At 38.3% G+C, this 19,825-nt stretch overlaps 8 protein-coding genes across 8 annotated transcripts; 4 read left to right on the forward strand and 4 right to left on the reverse strand.

The window, feature by feature from the left end:
* Nucleotides 1-95: 95 nt before the first annotated feature.
* Nucleotides 96-1,128, reverse strand: BDF20DRAFT_837264 (uncharacterized protein; the record flags this gene model as incomplete). The annotated part of the gene is made up of 4 exons (XM_053079030.1): nt 96-265; nt 378-469; nt 590-629; nt 1,077-1,128. The coding sequence occupies 4 exons, from the start codon at nt 1,126-1,128 to the stop codon at nt 96-98; spliced, it is 354 nt and encodes a 117-aa protein (XP_052933973.1).
* A 116-nt stretch (nt 1,129-1,244) lies between these two features.
* Nucleotides 1,245-2,355, forward strand: BDF20DRAFT_837265 (uncharacterized protein; the record flags this gene model as incomplete). The annotated part of the gene is made up of 3 exons (XM_053079031.1): nt 1,245-1,903; nt 1,994-2,242; nt 2,328-2,355. 3 exons carry the CDS (start codon nt 1,245-1,247, stop codon nt 2,353-2,355), a joined length of 936 nt encoding a protein of 311 aa, XP_052933974.1.
* Nucleotides 2,356-2,759: 404 nt separating this feature from the next.
* Nucleotides 2,760-3,669, forward strand: BDF20DRAFT_837266 (ribosomal protein L4 domain-containing protein; the record flags this gene model as incomplete). The annotated part of the gene is made up of 3 exons (XM_053079032.1): nt 2,760-2,807; nt 2,888-2,939; nt 3,017-3,669. The coding sequence occupies 3 exons, from the start codon at nt 2,760-2,762 to the stop codon at nt 3,667-3,669; spliced, it is 753 nt and encodes a 250-aa protein (XP_052933975.1).
* Nucleotides 3,670-3,931: 262 nt separating this feature from the next.
* On the reverse strand, nt 3,932-7,923 carry BDF20DRAFT_945792 (uncharacterized protein; the record flags this gene model as incomplete). Its single annotated transcript, XM_053084847.1, has 9 exons — nt 7,108-7,923; nt 6,945-7,022; nt 6,807-6,864; nt 6,519-6,700; nt 6,402-6,430; nt 5,957-6,314; nt 5,765-5,874; nt 4,862-5,683; nt 3,932-4,763 (listed from the first exon to the last, which is right to left on the reverse strand). Exons 1-9 carry the CDS (start codon nt 7,705-7,707, stop codon nt 3,932-3,934), a joined length of 3,069 nt encoding a protein of 1,022 aa, XP_052933976.1. The 5' UTR covers nt 7,708-7,923.
* Nucleotides 7,765-9,962, reverse strand: BDF20DRAFT_1002312 (kinase-like domain-containing protein). The gene is made up of 3 exons (XM_053074626.1): nt 9,606-9,962; nt 9,240-9,533; nt 7,765-9,107 (listed from the first exon to the last, which is right to left on the reverse strand). Exons 1-3 carry the CDS (start codon nt 9,882-9,884, stop codon nt 8,064-8,066), a joined length of 1,617 nt encoding a protein of 538 aa, XP_052933977.1. The 5' UTR covers nt 9,885-9,962; the 3' UTR covers nt 7,765-8,063.
* Nucleotides 9,963-10,791: 829 nt separating this feature from the next.
* Nucleotides 10,792-12,868, reverse strand: BDF20DRAFT_881712 (homocitrate synthase). Its single transcript, XM_053081685.1, has 5 exons — nt 12,602-12,868; nt 12,480-12,527; nt 11,874-12,410; nt 11,323-11,796; nt 10,792-11,238 (listed from the first exon to the last, which is right to left on the reverse strand). The coding sequence occupies exons 1-5, from the start codon at nt 12,726-12,728 to the stop codon at nt 11,126-11,128; spliced, it is 1,299 nt and encodes a 432-aa protein (XP_052933978.1). The 5' UTR covers nt 12,729-12,868; the 3' UTR covers nt 10,792-11,125.
* A 963-nt stretch (nt 12,869-13,831) lies between these two features.
* Nucleotides 13,832-18,119, forward strand: BDF20DRAFT_824084 (uncharacterized protein; the record flags this gene model as incomplete). Its single annotated transcript, XM_053077860.1, has 11 exons — nt 13,832-13,999; nt 14,068-14,217; nt 14,296-15,000; nt 15,076-16,275; nt 16,361-16,525; nt 16,587-16,680; nt 16,744-17,101; nt 17,169-17,309; nt 17,370-17,660; nt 17,729-17,966; nt 18,039-18,119. The coding sequence occupies 11 exons, from the start codon at nt 13,832-13,834 to the stop codon at nt 18,117-18,119; spliced, it is 3,591 nt and encodes a 1,196-aa protein (XP_052933979.1).
* BDF20DRAFT_644084 (uracil-DNA glycosylase-like protein) lies at nt 17,864-19,820 on the forward strand. Its single transcript, XM_053075934.1, has 7 exons — nt 17,864-17,966; nt 18,039-18,675; nt 18,753-18,807; nt 18,885-18,953; nt 19,023-19,158; nt 19,230-19,339; nt 19,409-19,820. Exons 2-7 carry the CDS (start codon nt 18,355-18,357, stop codon nt 19,573-19,575), a joined length of 858 nt encoding a protein of 285 aa, XP_052933980.1. The 5' UTR covers nt 17,864-17,966; nt 18,039-18,354; the 3' UTR covers nt 19,576-19,820.
* The last annotated feature ends 5 nt before the right edge of the window (nt 19,821-19,825 follow it).

Below are 19,825 nucleotides of genomic sequence, written 5' to 3' on the forward strand. Positions count from 1 at the left end.
AAGCGAGAAAAGCATTGCCATCGAATACTGTGAGTTTAAAACCTCAAAGGTGGATCCCAAATTGCCAAATCAAGTGCCCTTCTCTAAAAGTAATCTCATTTTCGTAGGTTTGTAACAATTGTAATGGTGTCGAAATGAAAGAAGTACGAATTTCGGACGGCTCCAGCGTCTATGATACCAAGGCCTGCAAAATCCGTATGGAAACACAATGACCGGCCCGACATTTTCTCTCGCCATCGCCATAACGAAAATGGTGCTGCAGGTTCTATACCGACGGCTTAAAGATTTTTACGCGTTTAGGTGAGTTCATCTTTGTGAAATTTGTCACTGTACATTTCTGAAGTTTTTATTAACTGCTGCTTGATGTTACTACTTACTCAAACAGGGTAGAAGCACAGTATATCTACCCTGTTTGAGTAAGAGTAGGTCGCACATTTGGCATTGAGCATTTTGACGGAAAAGGTATGATCTAAAAAACTATACTTTTCATCCAAAATAATTTTTTAAACTAGTCTGAATTTTGGTTGTAAGATAGTCTCAATTTAATAGTCATTTCGTGCGAAAGTCAAGCGAAAAAAAGTAATCGTACCTCGTGAAATTCTTGTCAAAAAGATGCAAAAGCCATATTCCTTGATTATTAAGAAATCGGCTCAATTTAATTAAACATATTAAATTCACGTGTATGTTAGTCAGAGTACGTAGCAATCATTCTTGGCCTAGCGTTCATATGGGCGACAGGGCTGTTTTATTAAATAAAATAAACGAACAGAAAGGATCTGTCGTAACGAGCTGTCAAAATTCTTTAAACTGAGAGTTTGAAGTCGCCGAATTACGAACAGTACTAATCTTTGATTATCGCATTAAAAGAAATGTCAAGAGGAAAAGGGTCAACATCCAAGAATAAATAGTTCTATTCTCTTTGGGATAATTTACGAAAACTGAAACGATTGCTTCTACTGATTTAATGTTCAGAACTAAAACTCATACAGAAAGGACGAAATAGGCCAAGGTCCCAAATAAAAGAGAGCAGTATATCTTACCTTTCCTTTGATCTTTTTCTTGGGATATTTATTTACTTTTTTCACTTCTTATTCCTGTTGTAGTAACCAGTCCATTCATTAAACTCATTCCACTCATTCAGTAAAGACAAAAAATATTTCCGTTATATGTCAGAGAGCAACTTGAACCATTCTTATCAGCATCCATATAATATCAATCCTGTACCCTATACACATCAGTCAATGATGAATCAAGCTTTTGTGTATAATAGCTCCAATAATGTTACGCCATACTCTGGTAATTCAGCTTATGAAACAATGCCAAGCTATGTTTACCACCACACATCTCAACCTTCGTTACAGCGGTCTTCTCAAATGCGTGCAGCAACAACCAATGAAGCTGCTAGTACCGCCAATGCTACAGGCAACAGTACTGCCACTCCTACCACCTTAAACTATCATCCAAGCTATTACCATCAAAATGAAATGATAGCCAAAGGTAGCCCTTCCTCCATTTCATCCATAGGATACAGCTCTCCTAAAACTCCTCCTACAATCACATTTAGTCAACATAATGCTATCCATTCGGCAACACATATAATGCCACATTGTCAGAATCATATGTTAGTTAAAAATACATTTGACCAGAAGCCTTCGTTGATGGTTAGTCCCTTACCTTCATTCGAACCACAACAGCAACAACAAAGCACTGAGGAAAGGGTTAAGAAGACAATTGCTCGTGCAAATACAGTTCCAGCAGAATTTTATCAAACTCAGTTTCTTCAGTACCAAGTGGACCATAAATCATCCCACCTTGGTTTCAAAAGAAAGCGCACAACAAATGATGAAGGAGATTGTAAGGCAAATAGTAAAAGGGTTGGGGAATTAAAGGCTAATCATACGAAGTAAGGACATAATATGTCATAATGAAGTACATGAATGCTTTATTTGTTTATATAGCGAGCAATTTCTGAACTGGCAATCTTCCATTGTAGTGATAAGGATATATCTACAATTGAGTTACGCCGTCAAGTTCATATCCAATCGGAGCAAAAACGTCGTGCTCAAATCAAAGATGGCTTCGAAGAGCTGAAAAACCATCTACCCGGTTGCGCAAACAAGAAGCTTAGCAAAGCTGCCCTTTTAACACGAACAGTACAACAGTTAGAGCATATGAGAAAGATGCAAAGTGAGCTTTTGTTTGAAGTTGAGCGATTGATGGAAGAAAATTCTAACTTAAAAAGGTATTTATCCCAATGATCAGCCCACGTTCGATTTCCTATGTGAATTTAATGTAAAAACACACACTTATTATTAATTACATTCTAGATATGCTACAGCTATACAACAGCATTAACTGATTTATGTACACGTACCGTTGATATCTTTTCCTTTGATTTCTCTGGTTCAACATTTGGAAAATATGAACTTTTAAAGACACTACTCAAATTATTTTTTGAACATTTGTACATATTTTATACTTTCAATAAAACAATTCTTCGTATTTATTTTAACACTGGTTTTGATAACATTCCTTCGAGATACCGAATTAGCAGAGTTGATTAAAACACCCATCACACACTGCCTAGATTGATAATTTTCGACGGATATTTATTGCGGAAAGGACGGTGTAAAACGTGTGACTTATCATGAAATTACCCCAGATGGATTTAACAAAATGTCAAAAACTGCATTTTGATTTTTCAGGCAAGGTTTATCCTGCATACCACCCATTTCAAATTAGGTTACAGCCATAACATAATGTCAATCACAAAATCCCTGACAACGTCAGCTTTCTCGGCTCTAAAGGTACCGACAGACTTGATACCAGAGCGTCATCAAGGGTAACTGATTGTTATGTATTTTATTACCCCTGTCGAAAATTTTAGAATACTACAACAAAGAGAGCGTTTGCCTCAGCAGTAGAGTCCTCACCACCATGTAAGTCTAGTTTCAATAAAGGCCTTATTAAGAGGATATATCTCAACTAAATTATTTTACCACACTCTTTTATCAAGCTCCATTTCCAACGAGTGTTCAAGCATTCATAAGAGATTTCAAAACGAATGAACCTGTCAGAATTATGAACCTGAATAAAAATGTATTTGGAGCACCACTTCGAAGAGACATCCTTCACCGTGTAGTTGTTTGGCAGAGAGATGGTATGCGACAAGGTACAGCCTCCACTAAAACTCGTTCTGAAGTAGCTGGCAGTACCAGAAAGAGACAACCTCAAAAGGGTACAGGTAAAGCCAGACAGAGTGATGGAAAGGCACCTCATTTCAGAGGTGGTGGTGTTGCTTTTGGCCCCAAGCCTAGAGATCATAGTACTGATTTGCCTAGAAAGGTTCAGGAGTTCGGTCTTCGTATTGCCCTGAGCAGCAAATATGCCCAAGATCAAATGGTTATTGTTAAATCATTGGAAAACTTTTCTTCGTTGAAAACCCACGATCTGCATAACATCCTCAAAACAACGTATAACTCACCAAAGACTTTGGTTATTTTGAATGATTATCGCAATAACTTTGAATTAGCAGCTCGTAACCTACCTAATTGTGAAATTCTATATGTGGAAGAAACAAACGTTCTGGATTTACTAGCGTACGATAAAGTCATTATTGAGAGATCTGCTGTTAAAACTTTAGAAGAAGCTCTAACACCAATAGAATAAATTTGCAATGCTTTTCCTAATCCAATTTTTTCAATATTCGCAACTCATTCGAACACGACAATTTTAATGACTTTTTTTATTCGATCGAATAATATATGTATAAATACATTGATCTATGTATGTGGAATCGAATATCATTGAGCATGATATAATATAGTTTGCAAATGACTTAAAATATGGTTTATATATACACTTTTTTTTTTTGCTTTTTCTGAATTTGAAAAATGAATTACATACGATTTTTCTATATTGTACGAGACAATTACCAACCGGGTCCACTAGATTGAGCAGGAGGAGCACCCCATCCATCGGCACTAACTGCAGGAGCAGTACCCCATCCATCATCATTTGCAGGAGCAGCTTGTGCAGGAGCTTGTTGTTGTTGATGTTGTTGAACCGGTGCAGGAGAGGCGGACTTAGCAGGGTTTGGTGTAGATTGAGCAGGAGCACCCCATCCACTGGCAGCAGCGGGAGTAGGCATTGATTGAGCAGGAGCAGGGCTTGTTTGTTGAGTAGGAGCGCCCCATCCAGTAGAAGCCTCAGGAGCAGGTGAAGGTTGTGTAGGAGCAGGGGGACCCCATCCACCAGCGGCAGCAGGAGGTGGTGTAGTTGGCTTGGGTTGTTCAGCAGCTTGGGCTGGAGCTCCCCATCCGCTAGCAGCAGGTGCTGCTTGAGCAGGAGTATAATTGGAAGCACCCCAACCACCGTTGGCAGGAGCAGGAGGAGCGGCAGCGGCAAGAGTATCATTGGAAGCACCCCAACCACCGTTGGCAGGAGCAGGAGGAGCGGCAGCGGCAGGTGTATCATTCGATGCGCCCCATTCACCAGTAGCTGGAGCTGGAGCAGCGTCAGCGGGGGTTTCAGTGGACGCTCCCCAAGCAGCGTCATTAGAAGAAGCATTGACAGCTGGTTCAGCAGACCAACCAGCAGTAGCGGCTGTGCTATCCCAATTTGCAGAGTCGAGATTAGATGTATCAGTAGTAGTGTTGTTGTCGTAACCACCATAACCAGAATTGAAACCAGCACCATCGCTCTCCTTTGGAGCAGAACACTTGAAACATTCAAAACGAGATGCAAAGTTTACAGCACCGCAGCTGGATAAAAGAAAACGTTATAATCAGAATTTAGAAGGTTTTGAGCTGTATCCAAATCATAATAGATTCTATTTTGTACTATCAAACGGATAACTTACCTAGAACAATCCCAATCACCTTCGCGTCTTTCACGAGGAGGACGTCTTCCACCACCAAAGTCGCCACCACCGAGACCTTCGGGTTTAGGAACACCGCACTTGAAGCATTCATAACGAGAAGCGAAGTTAGAAATACCGCAGTCAGGACAGTTCCAATCACCAGGGCGGCCACCACCACTACCGCCATTAGGATTGGGAGTACCACACTTGAAGCACTTAAAGCGAGAAGCATAGTTGCTAGTGGCACAATCAGGGCAATCCCAATCTCCTTCACGAGCGCCGCTATGACCACCAGTGTTACCTGAATCCCAGGCAGCATCAGCAGCACCTGTAGCTTCAGCATTGTTATATCCTTGAGGAGCACCAGGAGCAGTTCTTTCCATGGGAACGTATTCTTGACCAGCGTAAGAGGGAGCTTCTACTCCAGTATCATCAAGATCTTCATCGAAAGTCATATCGTCAGTAACATATTGTTCCAAGAAATCGGGGATATTTTGTTTGCATTCCTTCAACAGCTTGGTCAATTCAGGAGCTAACAGGTCGCTTCTTTCGTTATAGAAGGAGGTAGCCAAACCAGATTTACCGACACGAGCGGTACGACCAATACGGTGAATGTATTCATCCATATCCTGAGGCATATCATAGTTAACGACATGCATAACATTACGGATATCAATACCACGAGCAGCAACAGCGGTAGCAACCAAAATAGGACATTTGCCTCTCTTAAAAGCGAGAAGGGCATCTTCTCTTTCCATTTGAGTACGATCACCGTGAATGGAAGTAGAGGGGAAACCACGATCGAAAAGATATTGATCCAAACTGCGGTTTTTCAGATAATATTTATGAGATCAGAACCCTATCTGCAAATTTTCTGTTGAATTTTTGAAATTTTCAGTTTACCTATCAGCACTTCTCTTAGTTTCGACGAAAATCAAAGTACGACTAGGTGGTTGAGAGTTCAGCAAAGTACGAAGAGCCTCTCTCTTATCTTCTTCAGGAACGTACATAATCTATATTATGTGGATTGAATATTGATTTGTTAAATGTTTATGTTATCAAACGTATGAATGAAAGCTTCAAAACATCACTTACGTTTTGTGTAATTGCACTAGAAGTACCACCAACGCGACCGACCTTCAAGAAAAGATAATCAGGTTTTAAAAAGTCACGAGCAAGAGCACGGATAGCTCTGGGGAAGGTGGCAGAGTATAAAAGAGTTTGCCTATCAGTAGGCATATCATTCTTCAAGATGATGTTACGAATGATAGCTTCGAAACCCATATCAAGCATACGATCGGCCTCATCTAAGACAAGATATTTGATTCTGTTAAGACCAATTTTACCGCGTTGAATATAATCCATGAGACGACCAGGAGCAGCAGCCAAGACATCACAACCACGCTCAAGTTGGCGAAGTTGACTGAAAGAATCAGCACCACCATAGATAGCACTAAATAAGAATACAACATATCCATTATAAACAAAATTGTTTAGATACTATTTCTCTTCGTAACTCAACTATTTGAGTGATACTTACCAAGGTCTAAGGGGAGATCTATAAGTAAACTGGTACGCACAAATAGAGATAGAACAGATTCTTCAGCATAAATCCCTTCACTTTTATCACGACTGTCATTCAATGAATGCTACTTACTCTTCTACATTCATCGAAAATTTGGGAGCAAAGTTCTCTGGTAGGAGCAATGATAAGGACTAAAGGCTCAGCTTTATAAGTTCTAGTTTCGTAAGGGGCTGGTCGAGGCTTTTGAAGTTCCTTGGCTCTGCTGAAGAGAGCTGAAAGAGTGGGAACCAAGAAAGCTGCAGTCTTACCGGAGCCTATTGGAAATAATAATTTTGGTTCGCAAAAGAATGAGAAAAAATGTTGTCGTTGAATTCGCCCTTCTATCATGAAACTGAGGTCTCTCAGATTGGAACACATTACCAGTTTGAGCACATGCCATTAAATCTTTGCCAGAAGTAACAATAGGAATAGAATGCATCTATAAAGCATTTAAGATATAGTTAGTTAAACATAAAAAACACGTCATTTTGTCTCAACTATAATTTTTCTATATCTCACCTGAACAGGGGTAGGAGCGGTATAACGAGCAAGTCTAACATTTTCCTTCATAACAGGATGAAGGTCAGCTTCCTCAAACTAAAATTGATAAAAAGATACAAAGATGATGATTAATAACAATTATTGATGAACAATTAAAACAGAAATAATTTAAATACTTTACACTCTTGATAGGAGGGGGAGCTGTTCCACGTTCTACGCGTACAGGAATAGATGCATACTTGGAGAAATCAAGAGTTGTTTGCTGTTCAGCAGCATTTTCTTCGAAAAGTTCTTGTTCAAGAGCAGCATCACGAGGGGCCATTCCATTCGCATCAATAGCATTTTCATTGTATTCATAACGAGCACGGTTAGAAGCCCAGTTGTAATTTCTGTGTTGAAGTTGTTCTTCGGTAGGTTCAGCTCGTGGAGGTCGTTCCGTACGAGCTTCTTCATAGGCATCATTATTAGCATACTTGCTTGCCGCAGTGCCGTTACTGAAGTCGTTGGTAGCACCACCAAAACCATTGCCATTGCTGAAATCGTTACCACCAGCATTGGCAAAGTTATTACCAACAGCTGCATCGTCAGCACCCCAACCAGCATTACCAGAGGAGAAATCAGCGTTACCACCAGCAGTGTTACTGTCAGCGCCCCAGCCAGCATTACCAGAAGAAAAATCAACATTACCGCCAGTAGCATTGTCAGAACCCCAGCCAACATTACCGGAGGAAAAGTCAGGTTGACCAGCAGAAGAATTGTTATTAGGAGAATCCCACGACATCTTGATCACTTAGTTTAAGATTCTGACGTGAATTTAACACAGGTCAAGAAAAAGAGGAAAGGAGATAAAAGATGGGATTGGAAGCAGGAGTTTGATTGAATAACACCGATTGTCAAAAAGCTAATTTCGTGACGCCCTTTACTCTTTATTTTCTGCGTGTCTAATCATGTCCGTAACTTAATGCATAGAAAATGCTACTTTTAATACTTTCTAACTTCTTTAAGTTTTAAGTACATAAGTCGTGATGAATATGTGTTTATTTATGAAAGTGGCTTATGCGTGTCTATTAAGATTATAAAATTGAAAGATTTAAGTAACCCTTCCAATATGCATTAAATAATGGATAAAGATGCGTTTTACACCAGTAAATGTACGCTCTCCAGGTTTAGAAATATGTCGGTTGGTGAAACAGAAGAGGGAGATATCTGTTGATACAATGTTGGGTCATTCGATTGCATAGAAGCAGTTTGCTGTTGTTGCTGTACTAATTGCAATTGATACCAATGTGTAATGTCGAATTCTTTATGTGTGAATGGTAGCCTTACGAAACTTTCTGTTGATGGTAGATTGGAAAGGGTGAATAGTCGCGTCGTTGATGCAGACACAATACCTTTTATTTTGGCGTAGGTTCGGATATGATCTGCAACCTCAGCGCGCCTTGCAACGATATATTCTGTCACCTTTTCATTCAAAGGTACGGAATAATTGAGACTATCATGAATCAATCGTAAGATTTCACATAGCTGTGCTGCGGTGGGCCGGTTTTCAGGCTTGGGTTCCAAGCATGATATATATAAGTCGTGGTACCAATCGGGTAATCCTGGCACAGGCTCGATACGATACACATTTTCCAGAAATCCGTCATCATTACTGTTACTATTTTTGCTAGCAATACTTCTCGCTGAGTTACTGTTGCCTGCATCAAGCAGCACATCTGGCGAAGGAAAAATAACTTTGCTGACTAGCTGCCAAATGATAATGCCTAAACTGTAAATATCTGCTTTTTCTGTATAAATGCCCTTTTTGACTTCAGGTGCTATATAAGGCAGCCGTCCATAGACGGCTCTTGTTAATGCTGTAACCGAAGAGGACTCTTTGGATGGTGTTGAGAATCTGTAGTCGACCAAAAAATAATCATTATCCGTACAAATGATGTTGCTTGGATGAACGTTTCTGTGACACAATCCCGCTTTGTGTAAATCAGCCAGATTCACAGCCAAACGTAAAATAGTTCCTGTAATAGTCTTCAAGTCTAAATCACCGAGAGGCAGTTGCTGCATGTGGTCCTCTAAGTTGCCATCATTGCTCATTTTCATAACCATCATTAAGTCTCCTGTACTCTCACAGACGGTTACGCCTTGGAACAAGAGAGGCAAAAAGGCTTTCCCTTGCACGGCAATCTATTTCAAAATCCAAAAGTACTTCAAATCATCAGATACAAATATTCAAACTCTCTAAAAACTTTCACTACCACTAATTTCTCTACTGTAATAATCTGTAACTCAGTATGTAATAAACAGTAGTGAATCTACCTCGTTCAAGATTTTCTCATCCACAACTTTTAATGCCACCATCATTGGTTCAATATCGTAAGGAGGGTTCATTTGAGCAGCATAGACAGCTGAGAACCCACCTGCTCCAATAAATCGTAAGTTTGAAAACCACGACCAAGGAAACCATTGCATATATTGATCTAACCTTTCTAAACAGATCTGATTTACTGCTTTTTTTGCTCTGGGGTGAGTTGAGGCTACGATCTTTTCGACTCCATATAGTTCAGTTAGAGTTCTGTATGTAAGTTGTTGTCTCCAAGCAAAGGACCAATTCTAACAGGAGAATAAATTGTAAGTACAGTGTTCTTAGAATAAAAATTAAAAAAAAAATTAACAGGCAAATACCAGAACATGATTAAATTGTATTCCGTTATCATTGTAGCTTGCAAAGACTTCCTGATACAGATTAGCCAAATCATTGGGCATCGCAGGATCCAACTGATCTTGAGAAGGATCATTATTACTGCTGTTACTCGTATTTGGACTCGACGATGAAACCAGTTCAGTTAGTCCGAAATTGATAGGATGCTTCTGGATGAAGTCTGTGATCTTTGCTTTCGTCTGCTTGTTTAATTCTTCACTAAGCTGCTGTGTATAAATCAGTTCAAGTTCATGCTCATCCATATTTGAAAGACTGAAGGGCAGAAGAGGGTATAGAAGCGAAAGAAATAAAAGCAAGAAGCAAAGGAGGTAAAAATAAATCAAATCGTCTTTTTAATAGATTAGAAAAAGGAAGGCTTTTTATTTTCTTTAAATAGATGGTGTGTATCATCGTGTTCAGATCATGACATTGTATGGACAACGAGGTGATACAAGAAGAAATATCAAGAAGAACATGTCCAAATTCTATCCGCTTCGTCCATCCATTTTTTTAGTTCACAGTCTCCCGCCACTAAAAATTCAAAGTATGCGGGAAACCCATTTGTAGTTTCGTGAGCGATCAGTTGTACTTGCTGTTTACACTCTAATTCGTACAAGGATGACGAAAACTCCGGCTCTTAGCCGGAATAATTTTCCAGGTACAGCATGGCTAGCAATGCATTCCAATCTCTGTCTGCCTGTTTTTGTAACTTATAAAATCCTATGTCATGACATTGGAACAACTTTGATGCTAAACACGTCACATAAATCTGTTAAGCGATAGACAGCTTTCTAAAGCTACTCTTGAAGAAGGTACTTCAATAAATATTTACTCTTCGTCCTCCGTTCCTAGTTCTTCTTTATCTATCGGCTGTTAGTAAAAAGAGCAGTACTTCTATTGAATCGGACGTATAACTAAAGTGATAGCATCCAATGCTGCCTTACAATATGGCTGTTTTGTTGTACCAGTCAATATATTCACGTTATTTTCGGCTAAATGAATGTATGCACTGACATGCATTCACTTTTGTACTTTGGCTTCCTCACAATTTTTAGAATCACCCTTTGCATCTGCTATAGTGGTGGTGTAACGCTTGACCTTGTCTAGACAATCCAACTATTTTGATCGAGAACACATAGTTTTCCACAAATTCGCTGAGGTTTCATTACTGATGGGAACAGATACAATTCAATTGCTATCCTTAGATTTTAAGCTTCTTATAGTGAATGATTTCTTAATAGAAAAATTAAAAAAAGTATTGCCTCGCATATTGCAAGATTTATCAGCTATTGTGCAGTTTAAAACCGTTAATATTGTTTATTTCTGAAAATCTGTACATGAGAAGCGGAAGCACTCTTTCGAGAGCTTTTATAAGGGAGTAGTTGCGTTTACGCAATAAATGAATAAATATGTTTTGATTGATTAAATTCTAGCTTTGAAAATGGTAGATGTAATGAGTGGTTCAGACGAAAATGTTATATACACTAATGTATCTTTGTTTAACTTAGGCTGCTGCTTCAGCACTGATGGTAGCGATCTGTTCAGGTTTCTCAAGCTTATCCAAGAAGTCAGTGTGAACACCAACGGCCTTGGCTTGATGATATGATCGAAGTAATACTACAGTTTATTAATGAAATTGTTAGTAACTCAATTTCGTAACGAGAAAATAAAAGCAAGAAGCCATTTTCGAAGAGTTCATACCATCAACATCATCCAATGAAAGAGGTCTCACGTCAGCTAACTCTTTAATCTTCGCTGTTACTGCCTTAGCATCGTCGTCTGTCAAATTCAGATCGAGTTGCTCTACTCTGTTCTTGACAGCGTTCCATCCTGTTAAACGATGACCGATGCTGACATAACGTGTCATACCAAAATCAGTAGGATTCAAGATTTCGTAGGTAGAAGGATTATTCAAAATAGCTTTAGCGTGAATACCGGCCTTGTGAGTAAAAGCGCAATAACCTGTGATGTAGTTATTGAATGGAACTGTGACCTCGACAGCTTCGGCCACTATATTTTCAACTTCACGGATCTTGGTCAAATCATACTTGTTCTTGACATATTCCTTATCACCAGTGTACATTCTAGCTAAAAGACCACCGAGGGGTGTGATACCATTACGTTCACCAATACCGAGAACGGATGTATCGATGTGTGTCGCACCAGCTTCCAAAGCTACATCGGTATTATTTTAAGGTTAATCTCCGTCCAATTACAAATATAGAAAGTTGATCTAGATCACTATTATTTACCTGCATAAGCATTTGCGATTGCACAACCAGTATCATTGTGAAAATGGCACTCAATATCACAACTAACAACACTACGTAATGTCTTGACGAGCTCATAGACTTGACGAGGGTTAGCACAACCGACTGTATCAGCGATACCTACACGGTTAACACCAATCTTGTCAACAGCTTTGTAGATACTCAATAAATCGACGAGGTCGGAGCGGAAAGAATCTTCCGTGGAGAAACGCACTTCTAAACCTTGGTTCTTAATGTAGGTGATCACTTCAATGGCTTGCTTGGTAATATAGTCCATATCTTTACCATGAGAAAATTCGCGCAGGAAACTCGAAGTACCGATGACGACATCTAAGCCGTCGACACCTGTATCAATCGCTAGTTTGGCATCATCCATATGGCAACGAACGTGGGTCAAGATCTTGGCTTTGAGACCAAGACTAGAAATAACTCTACAGTCATTGCGAGATTGCTCGGATGCAGCAGGCGATGTGAGTTCAAGATAATCCACACCAATAGCATCGAGTGCTTTAGCAATTTCTGTTTGATTTTTATAAGTAAATGATTTTTCAGATCTTTCCCTTCCTTTATTACTGATCAAACACTTACCAACTTTCTTTTCCGTTGTGAAGAATGCATTAGCAAACTGTTCTCCCTCTAATTAAATAGAAATTGGTATAAGACTGACTTCTGATTGATTCCAATTTGAAATTAGATACAGCCAAATATACCTCTGAGGGTTGATTCAATAATCTTAAAGTTAGCAACATTAGAGTTAGGATCATTTGACATGTATGGAGAAGTAACAGCTTCCTTGGGTAGTCGATTGCTGTTGGTTTGTAAGCCGTTTTGATACATATTGCACAACTATTAATGTAAAGTAATGATGAAAGAAAGAAGAAAAAGGAATTAAAAGAAAAATGATCTTGTTATATAGTATGTTTATTTTCCATACACAGATCAAAAATCTTATCCATCAAAAAAGCAAAGATTATCAATCTCTGGTTAGTTGCAGCTTAGGGAAAAGAATCTTTTCCGGGGAATTGATCTTTTTTTTGGGATTGAATAACTAAGTTAAAGCAGCCAATCAATACGCAAATTAAAGCAGATTCACATTTTGAAATGGGTTTGATTGCAAATACAGTAGGTTTTTATGCTTCACACAGCCTTATTGCTTGAAAAAAACCCCAAAAAACGGTCACCTTTCAATTGATATAATTTATTATCAGCATGAATGTGCCAGTTGAGCAGTCGAAAGCGAATAGAAATAAAAGAAAATCACTTGCTTACATATAGAATAGATGCTTTTTAATGATCCGACGAAACAACGACAGACGGACTGGTGGTGCTCAGACGGCGACAGTGTTGAGTTTCTATCATTTAGTTAATGTTGAATATAAGACAATACATCATAGAGCCTTTCCGGTAGCTGCTGCTATACGCTTTGAGAGGAATATAATGAAGTAGCTTTTAATAACGTTTAAATCAATAATAACGTACTTAATTGTATTTCTATTGCAAATCAATACTTTATGATGACGATTATGATGGTGTGACGCTCACGATAACAACCGAAGCATAAGCAAGTAGTCGTGGAGTTACTTTGCTTAATTTGAGTTAGTTGATAGGGCTTGGTTTTTCGTATTTTATTCTTCTTTTTCGGACAAAATATGTTTGACAATAGAAGATATCATCTATATAGTGTTAACCGATCTATGGCACTCGGGTATTTGGCGAAATGGGTGTTGGAGATGTTTTAGACATAGAGCAATATCAACTAAGAAGCTGCCATTTTACCAATTTTTTTTGTCAATTAGATCTCAACAGAAGTTAAAAAGGCACACGAAAATCGAATCTTTAACGTGTAATGTGACCGCGTCAATGAAATAAAATGGCAGCTGCTCCGTTCTATTCAATTCATTATTTTCCTGTACCTGACATTTACAATCAAAAGCCATCCTATGTACCTTGAGGAATTATTAATCGAAGGCTTTAAATCATACGTTTCAAGAACACAAATCACAGGTTGGGACCCTGAGTTTAATGCCATCACAGGTCTTAATGGTTCTGGTAAATCGAACATTCTGGACGCTATTTGTTTCGTGCTTGGTATTACCAACTTATCGCAGGTTAGGAACAATTATTTATGCTGAATGGCCAACAGTAAAAAGTAATCATCAAAATGAAACTTTAATAGGTTCGAGCGAGTAACTTGCAAGACTTGATCTATAAACGCGGACAAGCAGGTGTAACAAAAGCATCAGTTACCATTGTATTCAACAATGAGGATCGTGATCGCAGCCCTGTTGGTTTCGAAGCATATAAACAGATCACAGTGACTCGACAAGTAACGTTATTCATGATACACTTAGACACAACTGCTACACCTCACAGATGATTAAGCACATTTATTTTTGATATGCAGGTTTTAATGGGAGGAAGAACAAAATATATTGTCAACGGTCATAATGCTCAGCAACAAACAGTTCAAAATCTTTTTCAGTCAGTTCAACTGAATATCAATAACCCACACTTTTTGATTATGCAAGGTCGAATCACGAAAGTATTGAATATGAAACCAACAGAGATTTTAAGTATGGTTGAAGAAGCGGCCGGTACGAAAATGTTCGAAGATAGAAAAAACAAAGCTATTGCTACAATGGCAAAAAAAGAGAGAAAAGTAGAGGAGATTAACACATTATTGGCCGAGGATATTATACCCAAACTAGACCGCCTTCGAGCAGAAAAGCGAGTTTATCTAGACTTTCAAAAGACAGAGGCTGAGATGGAACGATTGAATCGGCTAGTCATATCCTACGAATATAAGAAACATGATGACAGATTGAATCGGACCGGAGATAATGAAGCCAGGATTCAACAGCTAATCGATCTTAAGAAAACAGTCAAAGCATTAGAAGACGAATTAAACAACATTGACACAGATCGAAAGGCTGTTTCTGCCAAAATGAGCAAAAATTCCTCACACAGTAGTAAAATCAAAGAATTAGAGCAGAGAATCAAAGAGTATTCAACTCAGGCTGTCAGATTGAATACGAAGAAAGGCTTACTAGAAACTTCAACGGCCGATGAGCAGAAGTCATTGTCTTTGTTATCAGGGCAAAAAGGAGAGGTAAGATACTAAAAAGTCAGCACCATATTATACGTATTACGGCTAAGTCTATCGGTATTATTTGCAAAAAAATAGTTGGAACAGAATCTCCGTGACAAAAGAAGCTCATATGAAAGAGTTTATAAAGAGTATGAGCAATTTAAAAAAGAAAATGATGAGAAAACGGCCCAGATGAAGAGCATGGACGAACTAATTCAAACACTAACAACGGGTATATCCGCTGAAGAAGGTCAAGAAAACGGCTACATGGAACAATTACAGCAATTCAAAAATGCGGCTAATAAAGCCTCCACAGCTGAAGAGCAAGCAACATTAAAGATAAAGCACTTGAGCAAAGAACTTAAAGAAAAGGAGCCACAGGCAGCTAGAGCACTAAAAGAAAGCAATGATTCTGTAGTTATATTAGACAATAAAAAAGCTGAAATAGTAGAATTGCAAAAGCAACTAGACGCGTTGAATTGGAATCCTAAAATCGAGAAAGAACTATTACGCAGGAAACGGGAAGAGCAGGACATTATCAATGATCTATACGATAAAAGAGAAGATTTATCCAGACAACTTTCTAACCTCGAATTCGAGTATTCTGATCCTACACCTAATTTTGATCGTTCGCAGGTAAAGGGTGTAGTTGCTGAACTTATCACATTAGACAAACAGAATTATGATGCCTCAACAGCTTTGGAAATCTGTGCTGGCGGTAGACTCTATAATGTTGTAGTAGAGGATGAAAAAGTGGGCGCACAACTCTTAGACAATGGTAGATTGAGGCGTCGATGGACTTTGATCCCTTTGAATAAAATTCAAGGGCAAAAAATACCCGATGAAGTCTTGGCCAAAGCTGAGCAGATCGCTCCTGGAAAGGTCAGTTTAGCTCTAAGTTTGTTAGGCTACGATGATGAAGTTTATAGAGCTATGGAGTGGATTTTTGGCACTACCTTCATTTGTAAGGATGCGCAAGCTGCTAAGGATGTTACGTTCAATAAGAATATCCGTATGAAGTCCGTCACATTAGATGGTGATATCTATGATCCTTCAGGCACCCTATCGGGTGGGTCTAAACCTAATTCTGCTGGTATTTTGTTGAAAGTACAAGAATTAAACGAGGTCAGCAATGAAATAAAACGACACACTAAGATAGTGGAAAGTTTGGAGGAAGAACTGCAATCTTCGCAGAAACTTATTTCACAATACAACCAAATTAAACAACGTTTGGACCTTCAGTCTCATGAACTTAAATTGTTGCAACAACGTATGGATAATAGTACTTATTCACAGGTAAAAGAAAAAGACAGAATAACCAATATAAATCAATTTACGCTTACCCTCCACCATTTCATTCTCGAACCGTTTGATTATTCAGCTAGCAGCTCGTGTTGAAGCCTTGAAGAAGCAAATAAACCAACAGGAAGAGATCAAACAACAATCCAAATTAGAAAAGGAACAAGCGCTAAGGGATTGTGAAAGAATCGAGAGGGAGATGACCGATTTCAATAACAATAAAGATACGAAATTAGATGAAATGAATGTAAGCTACAATTCGAAGCAAATTTTCACACTACAGTATATTCAGTATCTTCCCCATTTAGCATCGAGTTGAAAAGCTGAAGTCGCAGTTAAAGAAGAGTGCAACAAAACTAAAGGACATGCAACGTACAGTGCAAACCTTTGAACTTGAGATAGGTACGTTATGTTAAAGAAGAAAGTGTAAGCCTTCGATTAATAGCTATTTCTAAACAAACATAGAGCAATCGGAAGCTGATATACGAGCATGTGAAGAAGAAATAGAGAAAAGCCGAACTACTGTTGCAGAATACAAAACAGCAATATTGAATGCAACCAGTGAGATTGACGCTCTTAATAAGTCTTTGGAAGAGGCTAAAGAAGAACTTGAAAACGAAAGTAGAATTCTTAATGCACACAATGAAGAATTTAAAGAATTATGCGATGCCTATGACCGTAAATCGGCCGAAGTAGTCGAGCTCAACTTACAACTGCAAAAAATTAGTCATGAAATTGAACGTATTCAGAAAGAAAGGCAGCAGTCTGAACAAATGATAAGAGAAATGGAAAAACAATACGACTGGATTCTGGATGAGAAACAGTAAGTTAATTTCACAAAAGTACTTAAAATTTCAATTCCCTAACAACTGCTTTCCCGCATTTTAAAGATACTTCGGTGAACCTGGCTCTCCCTACGACTATACCCATATTACAATGGCCGACGTTCGCAAACAACTTCAGCAGTTGACCGCAAATCATGACTCTTTACGTAAAAAGATCAATGTCCGTGTTATGAATATGATTGATAAGTATGTATACAAATAGCGTACAGTTTCAATGAATGGAAACTGACATTTTCAATTTTTCAGTGTTGAGAAAAAGGAGGCTTCGTTGAAAGAAATGCTGGCCACTGTTCAAAAGGATAAACAGAAGATTGAGGAAACTATTAGAACATTAGATAACTACAAGATGGAAGCTTTGGAAAAAACTTATCGTAAGGTGAACAAGGATTTCGCTGAAATTTTTGGTGACCTTTTAGCAGGAAATACATGCAAATTACAAGCACCTGAAGGTAAATCCGTATCAGAAGGCTTAGAGGTAAAGGTATGTCTTGGTGGCGTATGGAAACAAAGTTTGACAGAATTAAGTGGTGGTCAAAGGTACTGTAACATTTAGTTTTCACTTTTTTTGAGTTAAGTTTATCACTAAGCTTTCAAAATCGATTTAGATCTCTTATTGCTCTATCTCTGATCTTATCATTGCTTCAATTTAAACCGGCACCCATGTATATTTTGGATGAAGTTGATGCAGCCCTTGACTTGTCACATACTCAAAACATTGGCTCCCTATTACGTACAAGATTTAAGGGCTCTCAATTCTTGGTTGTTTCGCTAAAAGATGGCATGTTCAACAACGCAAATGTGCTGTTTAAGACTCGTTTTAAGGATGGCACGTCAGTAGTTGAGGTAAATAAGCACATATACTGACTGTTAAACTAAGATGGCTCAAGCTGATTTCTGCCTGCTCTTTAATTTTAGCGAACAACACCTTATCGAAAAGATCAAGATAACTCAGGGCGCAAACGTGGACGAAATGAAAAAGATAATAGACGTAGATAAAATCATAACATCTATACATACTTACTTATTATTACTTAATACTTCACGCTTATTCCTCTTTTTGTTACGAACACTGTAATCATCCGCTTATTCAAATCAAAGAATTTGGAAGTATTTTTTTTTTTTGTATTTTGACTCGTCTTTTTTTCTCGTTTCGGACGCGCCTTTTTTGTTACCATTAACCACCACACGTCCCTTATTTTTATCATCTTTTCTATACGTTGAATACCCATAAATGCTAGAAAATAAAAAGAGACAACGCGAAGAAGAACCTGCTGCTACTTCAAATAAGAAACAAACTACGTTGCTCTCTATGTTCAAGCCTGTTGTTGCGAAGTCTCAGACATCACCGGGCATTGGTAGTAATACTGAGGAGGGTAATGTTAAATCGTTAGATGTGCCAAGTGCCAAAAAGAAAAAAACGCCAAGAGAGTTACTTGGAGATAAGAACATTAATGACGAAACATTGAAGTTGCTGGATCTTGAGTTGAAAACATTGAACTATGAATGGCTCAAAGTACTTGCTCCAGAGTTAGTGAAACCTTATTTCTTGAAGGTATCTTTATATGGATTGAGCATGCATAAGAAATTATGTTTTAAAATATTGACAGTTGAGAATCTTTCATTTGTCAGTTGAAGCAATATCTTAAAGCACAAATGGACGCTAAAAAAGTTATATTTCCACCTGGTAAACTATCACTCAATGTACAGCGAGGGCAACTGTGTTAATAGATGAGCTAATATAAGTGTTATCCTATTTTTAAGCCGATCAGGTATATAGCTGGTCGCATTTTACCCCACCCTCTAAGGTTGAAGTTGTTATTCTTGGCCAAGGTCCGTACTATCTGCATACTTCAATATTGGAGAATAACTCTAAGCAATATTGATCTCATTTATTTACAGATCCCTATCACAATTATAACCAAGCACATGGACTTTGCTTCTCAGTAGTAAAAGGTGTAAAAGTTCCTCCATCACTTGTGAATATGTATAAAGCTTTGAAAATAGATTACCCTGATTTTGTAGCGCCACAACATGGGTAAACTTGAATGTAGTCGAAACATACCAATCTGAGCCATACTAACGAAGATTAATTGATTAAATGTCTAGATATTTGGTTGAATGGGCAAAACGTGGTGTTTTACTATTAAACACAAGTCTTACTGTGGAAGCACACAAGGCAGGTAGCCACGCAAATCAAGGCTGGGAGCAATTCACCGGTATGCAAATTATTAGGATAGCTGCAATTGACTCTGTTGTACTAACAAGCAATTCTTGCAAATGCATAGATGCCGTAATCAACTATTTGAACGAAAAAAAATCCAACTTAGTATTTATGCTATGGGGATCCCATGCTCAAAAGAAGGGTGCTCGCATTAATAAATCGGTAAGTAGTTTTGAGCCAAAGCTTCAGTTAGTGTATATAGTCACTAACCGTCCAGAATTTTTTTATTAACAAATTCACTGCTTATATTGCTGCAGAAACACCTCGTTTTAAAAAGCGTTCATCCCTCACCATTATCGGCCCATAAAGGCTTCTTTGAATGCGGGCATTTTAAAAAAGCAAACGAGTATCTAAAGGCACATGGCAAACCGGAAATAGAATGGAACTGTTTGAATTAAAAGCACCACTATATATATCTTATACCTACACATTTAAATTATTGCGTAGATATTTTTGACCCAGGATGCTTATACAGACGGTT

This window comes from Mycotypha africana (genome assembly GCF_025528875.1).
Source record: "Mycotypha africana strain NRRL 2978 chromosome Unknown BDF20scaffold_8, whole genome shotgun sequence".
Taxonomy (NCBI): Eukaryota; Fungi; Mucoromycota; class Mucoromycetes; order Mucorales; family Mycotyphaceae; genus Mycotypha; species Mycotypha africana.